The 14,030-nt window shown below is 37.2% G+C and overlaps 1 protein-coding gene across 2 annotated transcripts; it reads right to left on the bottom strand.

The window, feature by feature from the left end:
- Window positions 1-564: 564 nt before the first annotated feature.
- Window positions 565-4,300, bottom strand: LOC133875332 (F-box/LRR-repeat protein At3g26922-like). 2 transcript variants are annotated; one of them, XM_062313434.1, is made up of 5 exons: window positions 4,089-4,300; window positions 3,885-3,935; window positions 2,902-3,756; window positions 2,653-2,799; window positions 565-942 (listed from the first exon to the last, which is right to left on the bottom strand). In XM_062313434.1, the coding sequence occupies exons 2-5, from the start codon at window positions 3,903-3,905 to the stop codon at window positions 643-645; spliced, it is 1,323 nt and encodes a 440-aa protein (XP_062169418.1). In that variant the 5' UTR covers window positions 3,906-3,935; window positions 4,089-4,300; the 3' UTR covers window positions 565-642. The 2 variants fall into 2 exon arrangements, with proteins under 2 accessions (XP_062169418.1, XP_062169417.1); XM_062313433.1 differs by having other exon boundaries at window positions 4,129-4,299.
- Between the last annotated feature and the right edge of the window lie 9,730 nt (window positions 4,301-14,030).

Genomic DNA, 14,030 nt, shown 5'->3' with positions numbered 1-14,030 from the left:
AATTAAAAGTTGTATTTATTTTTTAAATGATTTATTTCATATGTAAATTACACATTATTTGGTAACTAACTTCTAGTAAAAAAAATAAACATTGAGAAGTATATCACTTACGATATTTTTAATATGTCAAATACATTATTTAAATAATTACACATCAATTTATAAATGTATTATATATTTAATATATTAGTAACGTGCCACATGCAATAGGATGGTCGCTAAACACATCACGTGTCGGACTATTTTCTCTCATGTTATTAAAAAATTGTAATTTTTTCTATAAATTACACTGTTAGCTACGTGGCCAGTTGACACGTGCCCATTGGGCCACGTGGATATTGAGCACGTGAATATCCACGTGGCCATCTTGATACGTGGCCATGTGGCCACATGCCCTAATCCAACGTGCCCTAATAAATTGCAAAACAAACGATGGTATGTTCCCAATATATATTTCTTGCTACATCAATATTGTTTCACTTTTTAACTTCCAAAATTATTCTAGTGCAAACAAAAACGTGCACTTACACATGACGTTTCAAATATCAAACCAAAGCAAAAGCATAAAAAAAAAAAAAAAGTATCTATTGTCAATGAAATTTTATCCACTAACTAAATTATTACTGATCATTAATGGAAAAGTTACAGGACTATTAATTTGTCAACTAAAGATAATTCTCTTCCAAGCATCTTCGCACACTCTCGAGCAGCTTGCATTCCCTCTATCTCCTCATACACCAATGGCGATCCAACCATAAGAGGACATCGAGGATCAATTATTACCTTCTCAAGCTCAACAGCATTCTTAACTAAATACTTGACATACTCGACATCAATTGTTCGCCCCACAAATCCAACCATTTCCACCTGTTTGAGGCAATGATGGAGACATTTTGGAGATTTCTGTACTTTTCTTCGACCAGGGGATCCATACATATGTAACTACAATAAGAAATTAGAAAAAAATGCATAAGATTTTGCTTGTTTAGAAACAAACTACGAACACATACTACAATTATCATCAAGGAGCACAATAATCCCAAAATATGAACCACGATATGTTCAACCTTTAACAACAGTACTCAAGTATTGGAGCATGCCAATTCTTCATGGTGGAATGAGTCTTAAATTTTCTACATAGGATTTGATTAAGCCCAATGATTTTCCCTCCATGATTATGATGCAGTTTACTTTCAGCAACCACCAAAATGGATATTCCTTACTTCATTAGCCATCCATAATTGACTCTTTCATAATCAGGCAACAACCTTTGTATTAAAGTCGACTAGGCTCTAACTGATTGTTACTCTTGCCGACAGATTGCTCTCATAACTTTGTTTCACTTGAAGAGGTGAAACTTGCGTAGGAGCTACCTGGTTAAAAGTTAATTAGATCACCACCGATTGATTCTCGGGATACAGTTGTTTGTAAAGAGTTTCAGTTTGTTGGTTTAATAGATTTCTCATTCATTAAAAATAATAATAACACTACGTACCAATCAACAAGAAAATTTTTTAACTTATCAGAACTATCGAATATGTCGTTACTGCAAAAGAATGACCGCCTCATCTATTAAACCAACTACTACGGAAAAACCAAATCTACACTTGCCTTTCAGCAAAACAGAAGAAACTAAACATGTGATGGAGAAGATAGAAATGGAGTATATGTCTAATATTTGCACAGGATTTTGAAGAAGATAGAGAAGATAGAAATGGAGTTATTATTATTACTATTTAGGTTTGCTTTGGGTTACAACACTAGCTTTGTTAGGGTGGTTAGACGATGGAGGTAAGAGATGAAGGAAGAAGAAAAAATGAAGAGAGGGGGTGCGGACCAACATGGTTAAGGTTTTTTTTGGTTTCGTTTTCTTGCGACCCGATACCTGAACCGATAATACCAAATTATGCCTTTTCAAATCTGGCATCAACTAAAACACCCTACGAAACTGTCCAAAACCTTTCCAGAAGCTGTGAACAGTGCAGCGAAAGATCAGTAAAGGTTTTTATTTGCACGAGAGAGAGAATCAACAAAGGTACACAATTACAAAATTTACGAAACACCCCAACTCTACAAACCTTAAAATAAAATAAAAAAGGGCCAAATATCAAATACGAATAAAGAACAGGAGTAAAAAAACAATTGACAGTTCAGCATGAAATCAAAAGGATGAACTGAAATCCCACTTCGAAATTGAATCAGAAACCAAGGAGGAATGACCATAACCCATTAAGCCAATCTAATTCCATAAATCTCTAGTGCATGCATGTAAATCCTTAACATGGCATGATATTCTATTATTAAATATTTCATGAGGAACCCAGGTTACCTGCTGAAAATAGGTAAACTAAAATTTCTGAAGTCGTCATACTCTAAACAAAGAGTGCACATTCTTGGTGCAAAACTTAAACAGTTGAATATGCCAAATGTTCTGACAGCATTTTTTTTATCCTTATGGCATGGCAATGAACAAACAATGATGTGCTAACAAGGTAAAACTACAAGACGGAACCAATTTAAACACTTGGAATGAAAGCTAAAAGCTTTATGCAGATTTTAATATAAACCAAAGCACCACAAGCATTACTCTACCATCAACCACCAAATCACACAATTGGATAATTTATGTTGGGAACAAGTATGAACATTTACCTTTAGTGTTAATCTGCACAAGACAGGAGCTGCTTTTAACAGGGAAGTCAGCCAAAGAAGGCTTGCATTACCACTTTTTTCAGTGGCTATCAACTCTAATTGCTTTAGATTACTTAATGTATGAAATTCAAGGAGCTTCATCTTTTTCTGTAAAACGAACCAAGAGTTAGAGCAGAAAACTAAAGTTCCATATTTCAAAAGGAAAACCTATAAAAGAAAAACATAACCAACATAATTTTACATACATACCTCGACCTTCGAAAGATCCAATACAAGCATCTCTAGCCGCGGAAGATAACTTGAAAACTCGCAGAATTTATAGATTGAATATTCAAAATAATTGCCCTCCAAAGACATTTCAACAAGGTTGGGTACATACTTAAAAGGCATGGTTATTCTTGGCCCAAAGTATACGAATGATACTAGATTTTTTGCGGAAATCTCTAGGTTTTCTAACTTTAAGCATTGGGATATTGCTAAGTGCTTCAAGCGGAGCAATGGACCAGCAACTTTCAGATTGACAAGAGTTACCGAACCTTCCACCCACAGTCGTTCAAGAAAGGGGCAGTTGCATATGAAGTACTCCAAAACTTCTCCACTTACATTCAGAAATTTCAAAATGAGGGCCCTAAGGGAATTTGGGCTGGGAATACCGCGAGTCTGGTACAATGATGGAAAAGGGTAAGGATTTATAAGGGAACAATAATCAAAGCTCAACTCAAGCCTTTGAACTCTCTTTTCCATTGCAAAGTTGATCCAATTATCAATATCACGTCTATAATCCTCAGTCAAATCAAAAAAAACTCTAAATTGGTCAATAGCCGGAGTACGATGCAATTCCAGTACACGATTCACCCATTTCACATAATTGGTCCTTGCAATACGATGTAGTCTCCGGAATCCCCGTGCGCCTATATGATCTTCCAAATAGTATAAACTCTCTTGCCCATCGAAATTCAAATTAGGAACAAAAGTCCAAAGCTTTTGCCATCGGCGAGAAAGGACACTAGTTCTCCCCGCCTCTTTCATTGTTATGAGAGACAGAATGGAAACCAGAACATCATCCGGCATTCCGCTTATCCGATCCTCGACAAATCGAGTTCTCTAACCACCCAATTCAGTTGCAACCATGCAAAAGGTAAATCTCAGTACAAAACACAACCAGATGATTGGAATAGCAAAGCAAAAACAAAAACAAAAACAAAACAAAAAGGAAAAAATTAAGCAATTACCTTTTGTTTTCTGTTCCCCATTTAAGTTAAATTAGCCAAACTATATATAAGCTACAGAAAATTGCCAACAAAGAAAAATATAATAAATTAGCCAATCAAACAGTCTCAAAGTAACGAATATGACACAAGAGGCAGTGGACGAGAATATGAAAGATGCAAAGATACGAACTTGAGGCTTAAATTTGCGAAATAAACAAAACTAACCAAAACTCTCTGCCAGAATTGTAGTAAGAAGAGTGTGTACCTGCTCAAGGAACAGCCTTTTATGATACAAATAAGTTATACAATAAATTAGATGAAAAAACTGCAAACAAATTTGATGAAACCCTCGTTCCGTTGGATTTGCTGAAAGCACTGGAACCTGGATGAAGCAATTTGGGAATTAGGGATTCTTAATTTTTTATAGCCCTGTGAGATTAATAATAGGCGTAGCGGTGCTGGGCCTTGTGGAGAGCCACGACTTGGGCTCTGCATCTCGAATAGGCCTAGGCGTTCATGTCAAAGTACAATAAGGGCTTAATCCCAGGCTAATAGCTCACATATTCCTAGGCTAATTCAATTTTTTTACAACACAAAACCGACCTATGTTATAACACCTAAGAAAATTCTTGCTATGATTAAGAATATTTTGATATAAATATTAGTATTAAATTAATTTAAATATATTTTGTGTCTAATTTTGTGTCTAATTGATTTCCTTTCCATATACTTATATATTAAATATATTAGTATTAAATTAATTTTATATATTTTGTGTCTAATTTAAATATATTTTGTGTCTAATTTTATCTTCAAACCAACTCCGTAGAGGCTCTTGTTCCCAAGGGGTAGCTCAATCGGCTGGGAATCATGCCTCATAAAGCGGAGGTCACTAGTTCAAATCTCCCTCCTTCTCTTAGGTGGAAAGGTCAAAAAAAAAAAAAAAAAAAAAAAAAAAAAACCTCCATAGAGGCTCTTCAACCATACTGTAACAGCCCAATTGGAACAGTACACGTGGCTTGAAGGAGATACAAGCTGCAGCTGGAAATGTGGTTAGTTGTTAGTAGTTGTAGCAGTTAGAACTAGTAGTTATGCTAGTTAGCTTCTTGTTAGTTCTTGTGTTGTATAAGTAGGAGAGGATAGGATGATTTTGGTATTCTAATTGTATTCTGTTCTGTAAGAACTTGGAGGTTCTTGGCACCTAGAATGCCAAGGTAGGAGAGTAGCCTTCTCGAACAGGCCATTTCTTTCAATAAAATCCATTCTTCCCTTCTCAATCTTTCTTCTTTCTTTCCATTTACAGAATATTGGTTCTGTTACACATACCCAATCACCAAATCGAAGCCCTAGACAACCCTCCTGCTCCACCTCCAGAAACCTAGATCACCTCGTTCTTGATCTTGATCAGCGCGTCCAGCACCTAGAATTGGAGAAGCTCTGTTTTGGTTAACTTACCAAATGCAGAGGCTGAGATTCTATTTATAATGGTACAAGTTACACGTTGAGCTCATTGAGCTAAGAACCAAACAAATTAATGATACTTAGTGCAAGTAACAAAAAAAATGATAAGCTAACTCCTATGCTGATTAATAGTGCATTTGGTTCGAATGGATATTCAATATTCGAACCGGGTTTTTATTCAAAAACCCAAACCCGGAACCAAGTTGAATAAAACCCACGGGCCACTTGAATAAAGTTTGAATGTAGTTTGAATTTCAAGGTGATGATGATGCGTGAATTTCGAGTTGACAAAATCAGAGGCGCGAGTTGCTTGGAGCCCTTTTGGCAAAGCTTTCTTTTTTCCTCATCAAGCTACAGTACACAAGGACACTGAAGTCAAAAAGTCACTGCAAATTGCTGCAATCTTTCTTATTTTAATATTTTTTAAAACCCATCATATTTTTTTTTTCAAGAAAAATAGAAAAATGGGGTGGCTCTAGAGGTGGCCAGCGCCACCTCTGGTGGTGGCTCGCGTCCACCCTAAGGGTCGGGGGGTGGCCGCGCGCCACCCCGCGACCCCCTGGGGTGGCTTTCGAGCCACCCCGCATGGATTTCGGGGTGGCCCGAAAGCCACCCCTAAGCCTTAGAGGTGGCTTTGGGGCCACTCCAGGGGCCGAGGGTGGCCGCGCGGCTACCGCTAGTGGCTTGGGGTGGCTTTTGAGCCTCCCCAAATGGATTTCGGGGTGGCCCGAAAGCCACCCCCCTCCCCAAGGGGTGGCTGCCGGTGAACACTATATTTTATCTTTTTAAAAATAAAAAATAAAATTTTAGTTTTTTTAATTTTTAATTTTTAATTTATTTTTTATTATTATTTTTATTATTTTTTACTATACCAATCATTATACACAACTTTTCATACAATCCAATCATTTTCGATCACTTTATACCATTATAAAACATTTTTTTCCAATCTTCCAAATTCAACACCCAAACACATATTCAAAAAGAATATGAATTATATTCAACATCCAAACATATTTTCATTGCCTTGAAATCCGTTATCAAATTCAGAATATTATTCATATTCGAAATATTCAATACCTAAACGAACCATAATTTATTTATTTATGAGATTTATTAGTTTTCCTTCCTCCTTTCTTTCTTTTGGGTTCTTTTGGGTTTGGCCATTGGCTATTGATTGAATCGTAGTTATGAAAGCCTTACGGAGAATTTGGATTTATCTTGATTTGGTTGCTACAAGGGAAAATTTGGAAATCATGCATTTTAACCACCCCTCTTGATGCTTCCACAGTTCCACTACTAGGTATTACAGATTTTAGGTTTTATAAATAGTTTGATTATGGAAATATTTCTTGTAGTTTGGGGATTGAAATGATATTGTTAAATGGATAAAACTCTCTTGTTGTTGAAGAAAATTATTTCAACTCAATTTATTAAATTAATATATATTTTTAAAGCAAGTTATTCTTATATGTATTTTTAAAATGCACGTGAGAATTACATAATCTAATAACAAATATCACATGCTTTGTTAATCCTATTAAAAATACATATGAAAATTACATACTTTAAGAACAAATGTTAATTAGTAAATTGAATTGACAAAATTTCTTCCAACCCAATAATTTTTTTTTTTCAAAAAAAAAAAAAAAAAAAACTGTCCTTTTTAAAGCGTGTACAAGTGTTGCCACGAGAGGCTTTTCTTTTTTTCTTTTTTTTCTTTCTTTGCATTGGCACCCACTTGATGATGTTAAAACACAATTGTTAAGTTAGCTAAGTAGAATTGTAATTAAACAATTAATGTTGAATGAGGACTGACTTGGTAGATATTGTCCAGTTAAATAATTACATACTTTTTTATTGGAAGAAAAAAATAAAATTGCTATATGCTTTAAGGCAAAGTTGAGGAATTTCTTGTGCATGCGTGGAGAAAGAACTATTTTACGGTGGATATTTAACAATATACATGACATCATGTCATTTAAAATTGACATAATATATACCATTAAATTTGTAAAATAAAATCTTTATTATAAAATAATTTATCTATTTTTCACTTAAAATGAATAAGATCCTATTATCAGAGGAGAGGCCACTGTCCAGGTTCAAATCCATTCAGAAAGGATATGTCATTATTGTCATATGAGTAGAAGGAAACTAGAAGAAATATATATAGAAGTCTTTTATCAATAACAAATACAGAAATCTTAGAGCCAAATTGTCAAATTCCATCAAATATAAAAGAAATCTTTAATCAAGTACTTTAACTTGTGCCCAAATTGAACAGGTCCAAGATCAACAAAAAGTTCAGATAAATTGATCATAAAAGGTGTTAGGGACACTACAATTTTTACTATAAAGTCCGTTACAAATTGACTAAAATAATTTTAGTGATTACTAATTTTGTTTGAATGTAACCCGGTTGACCTCTTTTTTACGGAGCACTTTTTATGTTGCGTATTAAGTTTGAATTGAGTCGATGCATATATATATATAAAAGACTTTATTTCCGGTTTCAAAAATTGTGAGATCAACCTTGAAAACACTAACCTCAACTACGAAGTCTAACCGCCAGCATGTCCCACAGCGTTAACCAATGACTCAATGACGGTAGTGCCAAGAAGTTGAGTTCTTGTATATAGAGCCGTTGTAACGGCCTAGCTTGGGGATCCTTTTTTTATTTTTTCAAGGCACCCTAGAATCTTATAATAAAAATAATATTAGTAATAATAAGATATTCTTATAGTAATTACATTTATTGCATCTAGAGGTCATTTGTTTTATTTTCCTTGGCATTTCTATTTCTTTATTTCTTTCTCTTCTATCTGCCCTGTAGTTCAAAATACTTAAAGGTAACAGGTTGCTATGGTGTGTTTGGCAACCGAGTGGAATAATTATTCCACTCGGGTTTTTTCTAAAACTCACCCACCCGCATAAAACCCGGATTTTGACCCGAATTTTGAGTCCACTCAAGCTGTCTTTCAGATTAATGGTGGGACCCACGCGCAGGAAAAGTTGACTAAAAAAATGCGTGGGTCCCACATTTAAATAATAAAATATTAATAATTGAAATAAAAAAAATAAAAAGAAATTAAAAAAAAAACAGAGGGGTGGCTGCCAGCCTTGGGGGAGGCCGCGCGGCCTCCCCCGACCACTGGGGGTGGCCGCGCGGCCACCCCGACCTCCTCTGGGGGTGGCGCGCGGCCACCCCCATTGCCTGGGGGTGGCCGGGCCACCCCTTCCTTCATTTTTTTTTTTAATTTTTAATTTTGATTTCAATTATTATTTTTAATTAAATAATCAATATATAATAAATTATTATTATTTAAATTATTATTTCACACAACTTTTTAAACTTCTAATCATTTCTTACCATTAAAATATAATATTTTTCAATCTCAAAATTCAACACCCAAACACAATTTTTTACCTCGATATTTGTAAATAGAATTAGAATTCAATTCTAATTCTAAAAATTCAATACCCAAACGAACCATAAATGACAGTTGACACACGTGTGGGTTTCTAAGCTATTTTTTCCTTTTTTTTTTTAACCTAAATTCTTAACATTTGTCTCCTAATATCTATTTCCTTAACAAGGCCGCCTCATTGAATCAGATCAAAGGGTTAATCACTTTCCTTTCTCCCCTTTTTCAGGAACACCACAGATTTTTGTATTAATTTTTTATTATTATTATAAGAGCACTCCCAATGGCTTATGTATATTTCAATGTAAAATAGCTAATCAAAATCTATTTTATCTAGTTTAGCTAATGATTTTAAAAGGCATCATATATCCGATTATCTATTCTTAACTCTATTTGATCTAGATATGGTTTTTTTTTTTTATTACTTTTTTGAATTATCGCATTTTTTTACTATCTTTTTTTTTTGTTCTTTTTTTCAAATGGTCATATTTGTCAACGGTCATTTTGTTAAAACGATCATTTTTATAACGCAAATTTTTCAACGGTCATTTTTTCTCAAACGGCCATTTTTCTAACAATCATATTTTTCTGCTCTATCAAAATCAAATATGACCCAAACCAAGCCCAGATTTGTTTATGAAAAATAATCCTTTATCAATCATCTGATCAAAGAGAAACTCTACTTCACCCAATTTCCCAAACTAGTATTGCCCATTTATCAAAAAACGAAATGGATTGGATCTCTCATTTGCCCATTTATTATGAGAATATGCCTTTCTAGAATTTGCCCATTTGCCCATTTGTAGTAATTAATTCCAAGAAAATAAAAAATGGCATATTCGAAACTAATGACATTCACTTTATGAGGTGTGTCCTCAGCCAATTAAACTAATCTTTGGAGTAGGATTTTGTAATAATTACGTTTAGTTCTTTCCTTCTATTAAGAAGACATCATCTAAAATAACACTATTAAGCCCTACAAGCGGATCACTTGATAAGAAAGTATGTAGCAAATATTACATCACCTCCTGCTAAACCATGTTCTCAAGCTACTGCTCACGTGAACCTGCAGCCACCAATTTCAGAACTTGAAGATGAAGCTACTGCTCACGTGAACCTATGAAGCTATTGCTCACGTGAACCTGCAGCCACCTATTTCAGAACTTGAAGATGCAGAAGCTACAGAAGATACACCACACTCTTCCTAACTTAAGACAGGTCTTTCACTTTATCTTCTTTCTGTATCTAATCATGCCTTCTTGCTTCACATGTTCATCTTGTATTTTCTGCCTCCTTGTACTTGTCAGACTTTATTTTATTCATGTAAGTTGTTTCCATTCTCCTATAAATAGAATAGAGGACTCTGTCCTCAGTGTGATTGCAGAAATACTCTTTGTTTCATTATATGGTATCAGAGCCTCTCAGACCAACGTCTTCCTTCCCTTCTGATCCTTCTCTTCACTATGTCTACTGTTACTCCTCCTTCCACTACCTCTGATACCCAACCCCCTCCACCCTCTTCTGCTCCTCCTTCTCTACCAAACCTCAACAACATCTCCCTCCACAAACTCCCCAATGACAACTATCCAATCTGGTGCACCATAATCATTCCTTTTCTTGAAAGCCAGGATCTCTATGGCTATGTCTCAGGTGATCTCACCCCACCACCCAAGTTCCTTGCATCCCCCAGCAGTACCACTACGTCTGCTGCTACTGTCGTCAATCCTGCCTATTCTCTGTGGTACCAGCAGGACAAACTTGTCCTCACAGCACTCATTTCGTCTCTCTCAGAAAATATCTTAGTCCACGTCCATGGTCTCAATACTTCTCGTGCTGTTTGGTTAGCCTTGGAAAAAATGTTTGCTTCTCAGTCCAAGGCTCGTGTCATGCAATCTCGTTTCCAACTTACAACCTTAAAAAAGGGTTCCATGTTTATCTCATAGTATTTCCAAAAAGCTCAAAGTCTCTCCCACTCCCTAGCTGTCATTGAAGAACCCCTCCAGAATATGAATCTCTTGTCACCACTATCACCACCAGAATTGATCCCATTTCTCTTGACACATTATATGGCTTCTTACTCACCCATGAAAAGCGCCTTGAACACCTCCATTCTACTCCTGATTTCTCCATTTCCACTGTCAATGCTGCCCAGCGCAACTCTTCCACTGTCAAACGTTTCTAGCGTTCTTTCTCTCCCCATCCTACTCGTGGTCGAGGTAGGGGACGTGGTCGAACCCCATATTCTCCCTTCTAGTACTCACCCAGCCTCAATAGTCCCATTTGTCAAATCTGCAACTGAGTTGGTCATACTGCATCCAAATGCTTCAATCGGTTTGATCACTCCTATCACTCTGACACTGTCACTCCAGCATCCTTCCTCACAACTCAATCCTCTCCACCTAATTTTAATTGGTATCCTGACATGGGTTCCACCAAACATCTCACCAATGACCTCTCCAATCTCAACCTCAAGGCTGATGAATATCATGGCATTGATCAAATTCGCGTTGGAAATGGACAAGGTTTGCAAATCTTACATACTGGTGTTGCTCATCTTCCCACACCTCACAGAAAATTTTCTCTTCCTAATCTCTTGCATGTTCCTCACATTAAAACTTAATTTATGTTCATCAATTTACTCATGATAATCAAGTCTTTCTTGAGTTTCACCCTCACTTTTTTCGTGTTAAGGATCTTCACACGGGCAAGCTCCTTCTTCAAATTCCCAGTAAAGGTGGCCTCTACCCCTGGCCTTCCTTTTCTTCTCCCAAATCTGCTTCTGTTGCTCTCCTTGGTGAAAGAGTCTCCATACATCAATGGCACAATCGTCTCGGTCATCCAGCCCCTCCGTTGGTCCGCCGCATTTTGTCCAAGCATCACCTTCCTGTGATTCCTCACAAGTCGTCTGTTCAGCTTTGTCCTGCCTGTCAGCAAGGAAAACTGTACAAACTTCATTTTGGTGCCACTCCATCTATTTCCAGTGTTCCTCTAGAACTTTTGTTTCTTGATGTATGGGGTTATGCCCCTCTTTTGTCTTTTAATAATAAACGCTATTTCCTTTGCATTGTGGATGATTTTAGCAAGTATATTTGGCTTTTCCCTCTTACTCACAAATATGATGTTCTTGCTACTTTCACTCAATTTAAATCCATGGTTGAAAACTTCTTTGATTGATCCATCTAATCAATTCAAACCGATGGAGGGGGAGAATTCCTTGCCTTACAAAAATTCCTCTCTACTCATGGCATCTCCCATCAAAAAACCTGTCCCCACACCCACCACCAAAATTGTAGTGCTGAGCGTAAACACCGTCAAATTATGGATACTAGTCTTGCCCTCCTTGCTCACTCTCATGTTCCATTTGTTCCATCTTCCAAAACGGCTCTCGGGTCGGAGAACACTCTAGGATAAACCCGTCAAAACTCACCGAAACCCTCTCCATTTCGGACTCGGGAACAGGATCCTATGACCTCTCTTCGATTGGACTCATTTCTGCCCTCTTCAGAGGTGCTCTCCTTGAAATGGAAGCAGCCAGAGGCGATTTCTGCTTCTTTCTCTTAGGAGCCACCTCCTCGGAGACGAGGGTCTCAGGATCGACGACCCTCTTTTCAGTGGGCTGCTGGCGAGACTTTGGGGCCCTTGAGTTCTTCTTGGTTTTGACCCTTTTTGTCATTGTCCTTTTGTTCTCCGGAATAGAATATCCGAGAAACCGCCTTATGGCGTCATCAGTAACGATGTGGTCAAAATCAATGTGGTCAAAATCAATGTCATCGAACTGCTCGGTCTTCAACCTCGCTCCAGACCATTCGGTCATTCTCTAAACATCAAAACGAGATGTCATGCTAATTTCAGGAGCTTCGAGTCGATCAAGTCGTAGCAACTTCCAGACCCGAGACATCCGTCGGTCATTCGACAGAACAGTAGATTCGGCGCATTCCCACTCCCTGGACACTCGGAAGACCTGCTGCTCAAAAAATTTGTTGTTCGGAAGCCCTGACTTCAATTTATTAAATACTGGGGGGTGTCGGACAGTCAGCTTAATTGCCCTGTCTGGCTTCTGCCTCGGGTGGTAAATGTTGAAAAATTGGAGAATATCCATCTCCTTGTCCAGAACCGTCCTCCGCAGTATGTAGGAGGCGAAGAGATACCTCCAAGCGTTTGGTATAATCTGGCTCAGAGTAATCATCAGGAACAAAACAAGGTCCCTGGCGATCTCGGGGAAAGGAAGCCGGAGTCCTGCCATGAAAATCCTCTCAAACAGAGTGATGTCGCCGCCATTAATGGACCGAGTTACTGGATTTTGATAAAACATCCTCATCGTTGGTGGGATGTCATAATTCCGCTAAAGAACCTCCTCGTGTTCTTCAAAAATACAGGCCTCCCTCTGATTCTCCAAAGGCTCGAAATTTGGGGCCACGTTGGCTTTTTTGCCCTTCGGCCCCAAAGTGGAGGGAATGCTACCAAAAGGAAGGCACCTCGCCAATACAGAAAAGAAGAAAGGGCTAAGCGTAAGAAGTTGAAGGAAGAAAGATAGAAAGCTCGAAAGTTCAGAGAGAATGGTGAAAGTGAGAAAAATCGGTGAAATGCAGTATTTATAGAGGGGTGAAAAGTGAAGATTTAATTCCCCCCCACACGTGCCTGATAAGTCTTGAATTATTCAATTCAAGACCCCATAAGTTGCATTTGTTAGACCTAGTCCATGTTGTATATATAACGTTTTGTTGTAGTTTTTGTGTTTTGTCTTATTTTCAGGTCTTAATTGAAATCTAATTCAAAACACTTGAATTAGACTTGAAAATACATCAAGGGTATTTTAGTCATTTCCAGAGATCGAGATTGCTCCTGCCAATTGAAGAATCGGCTAAGGCAATTCGATCGATCGACTTTATAATCGATCGATCGAAGTTCATCAGTCGAATAAAAATCGATCGTGTGAGATGCGATCGATCGAACCAGGACAAGCCCGACTGCGATCTTGCGAAATGCGATCGATCGACTTGATAATCGATCGATCGAATTTTCCATCTTCCAGAAGATCAGATATTTCAAGATCTTTTGAATTCTTTATGCAATTCAAATCATAAGTTGGATTTTGTGGACAGAAATGGACGCCAACCAGCTCTGAATACTTGGCTAGAATTAACTCTTGATGGTCTTTTGTAAATCCAATTCTCTATATATATGAGATTAGGGATTTAGGTTTAGACATGCATCTTTTGGGGATTTCGGATTTGCTCAGGTGTATCACTTAAATTCTAGTGTTTTTCATTTCCTTTAA

This window comes from Alnus glutinosa, chromosome 8, assembly GCF_958979055.1.
Source record: "Alnus glutinosa chromosome 8, dhAlnGlut1.1, whole genome shotgun sequence".
Lineage (NCBI taxonomy): Eukaryota > Viridiplantae > Streptophyta > Magnoliopsida > Fagales > Betulaceae > Alnus > Alnus glutinosa.
This window is presented reverse-complemented; position numbering and strand designations above follow the sequence as displayed.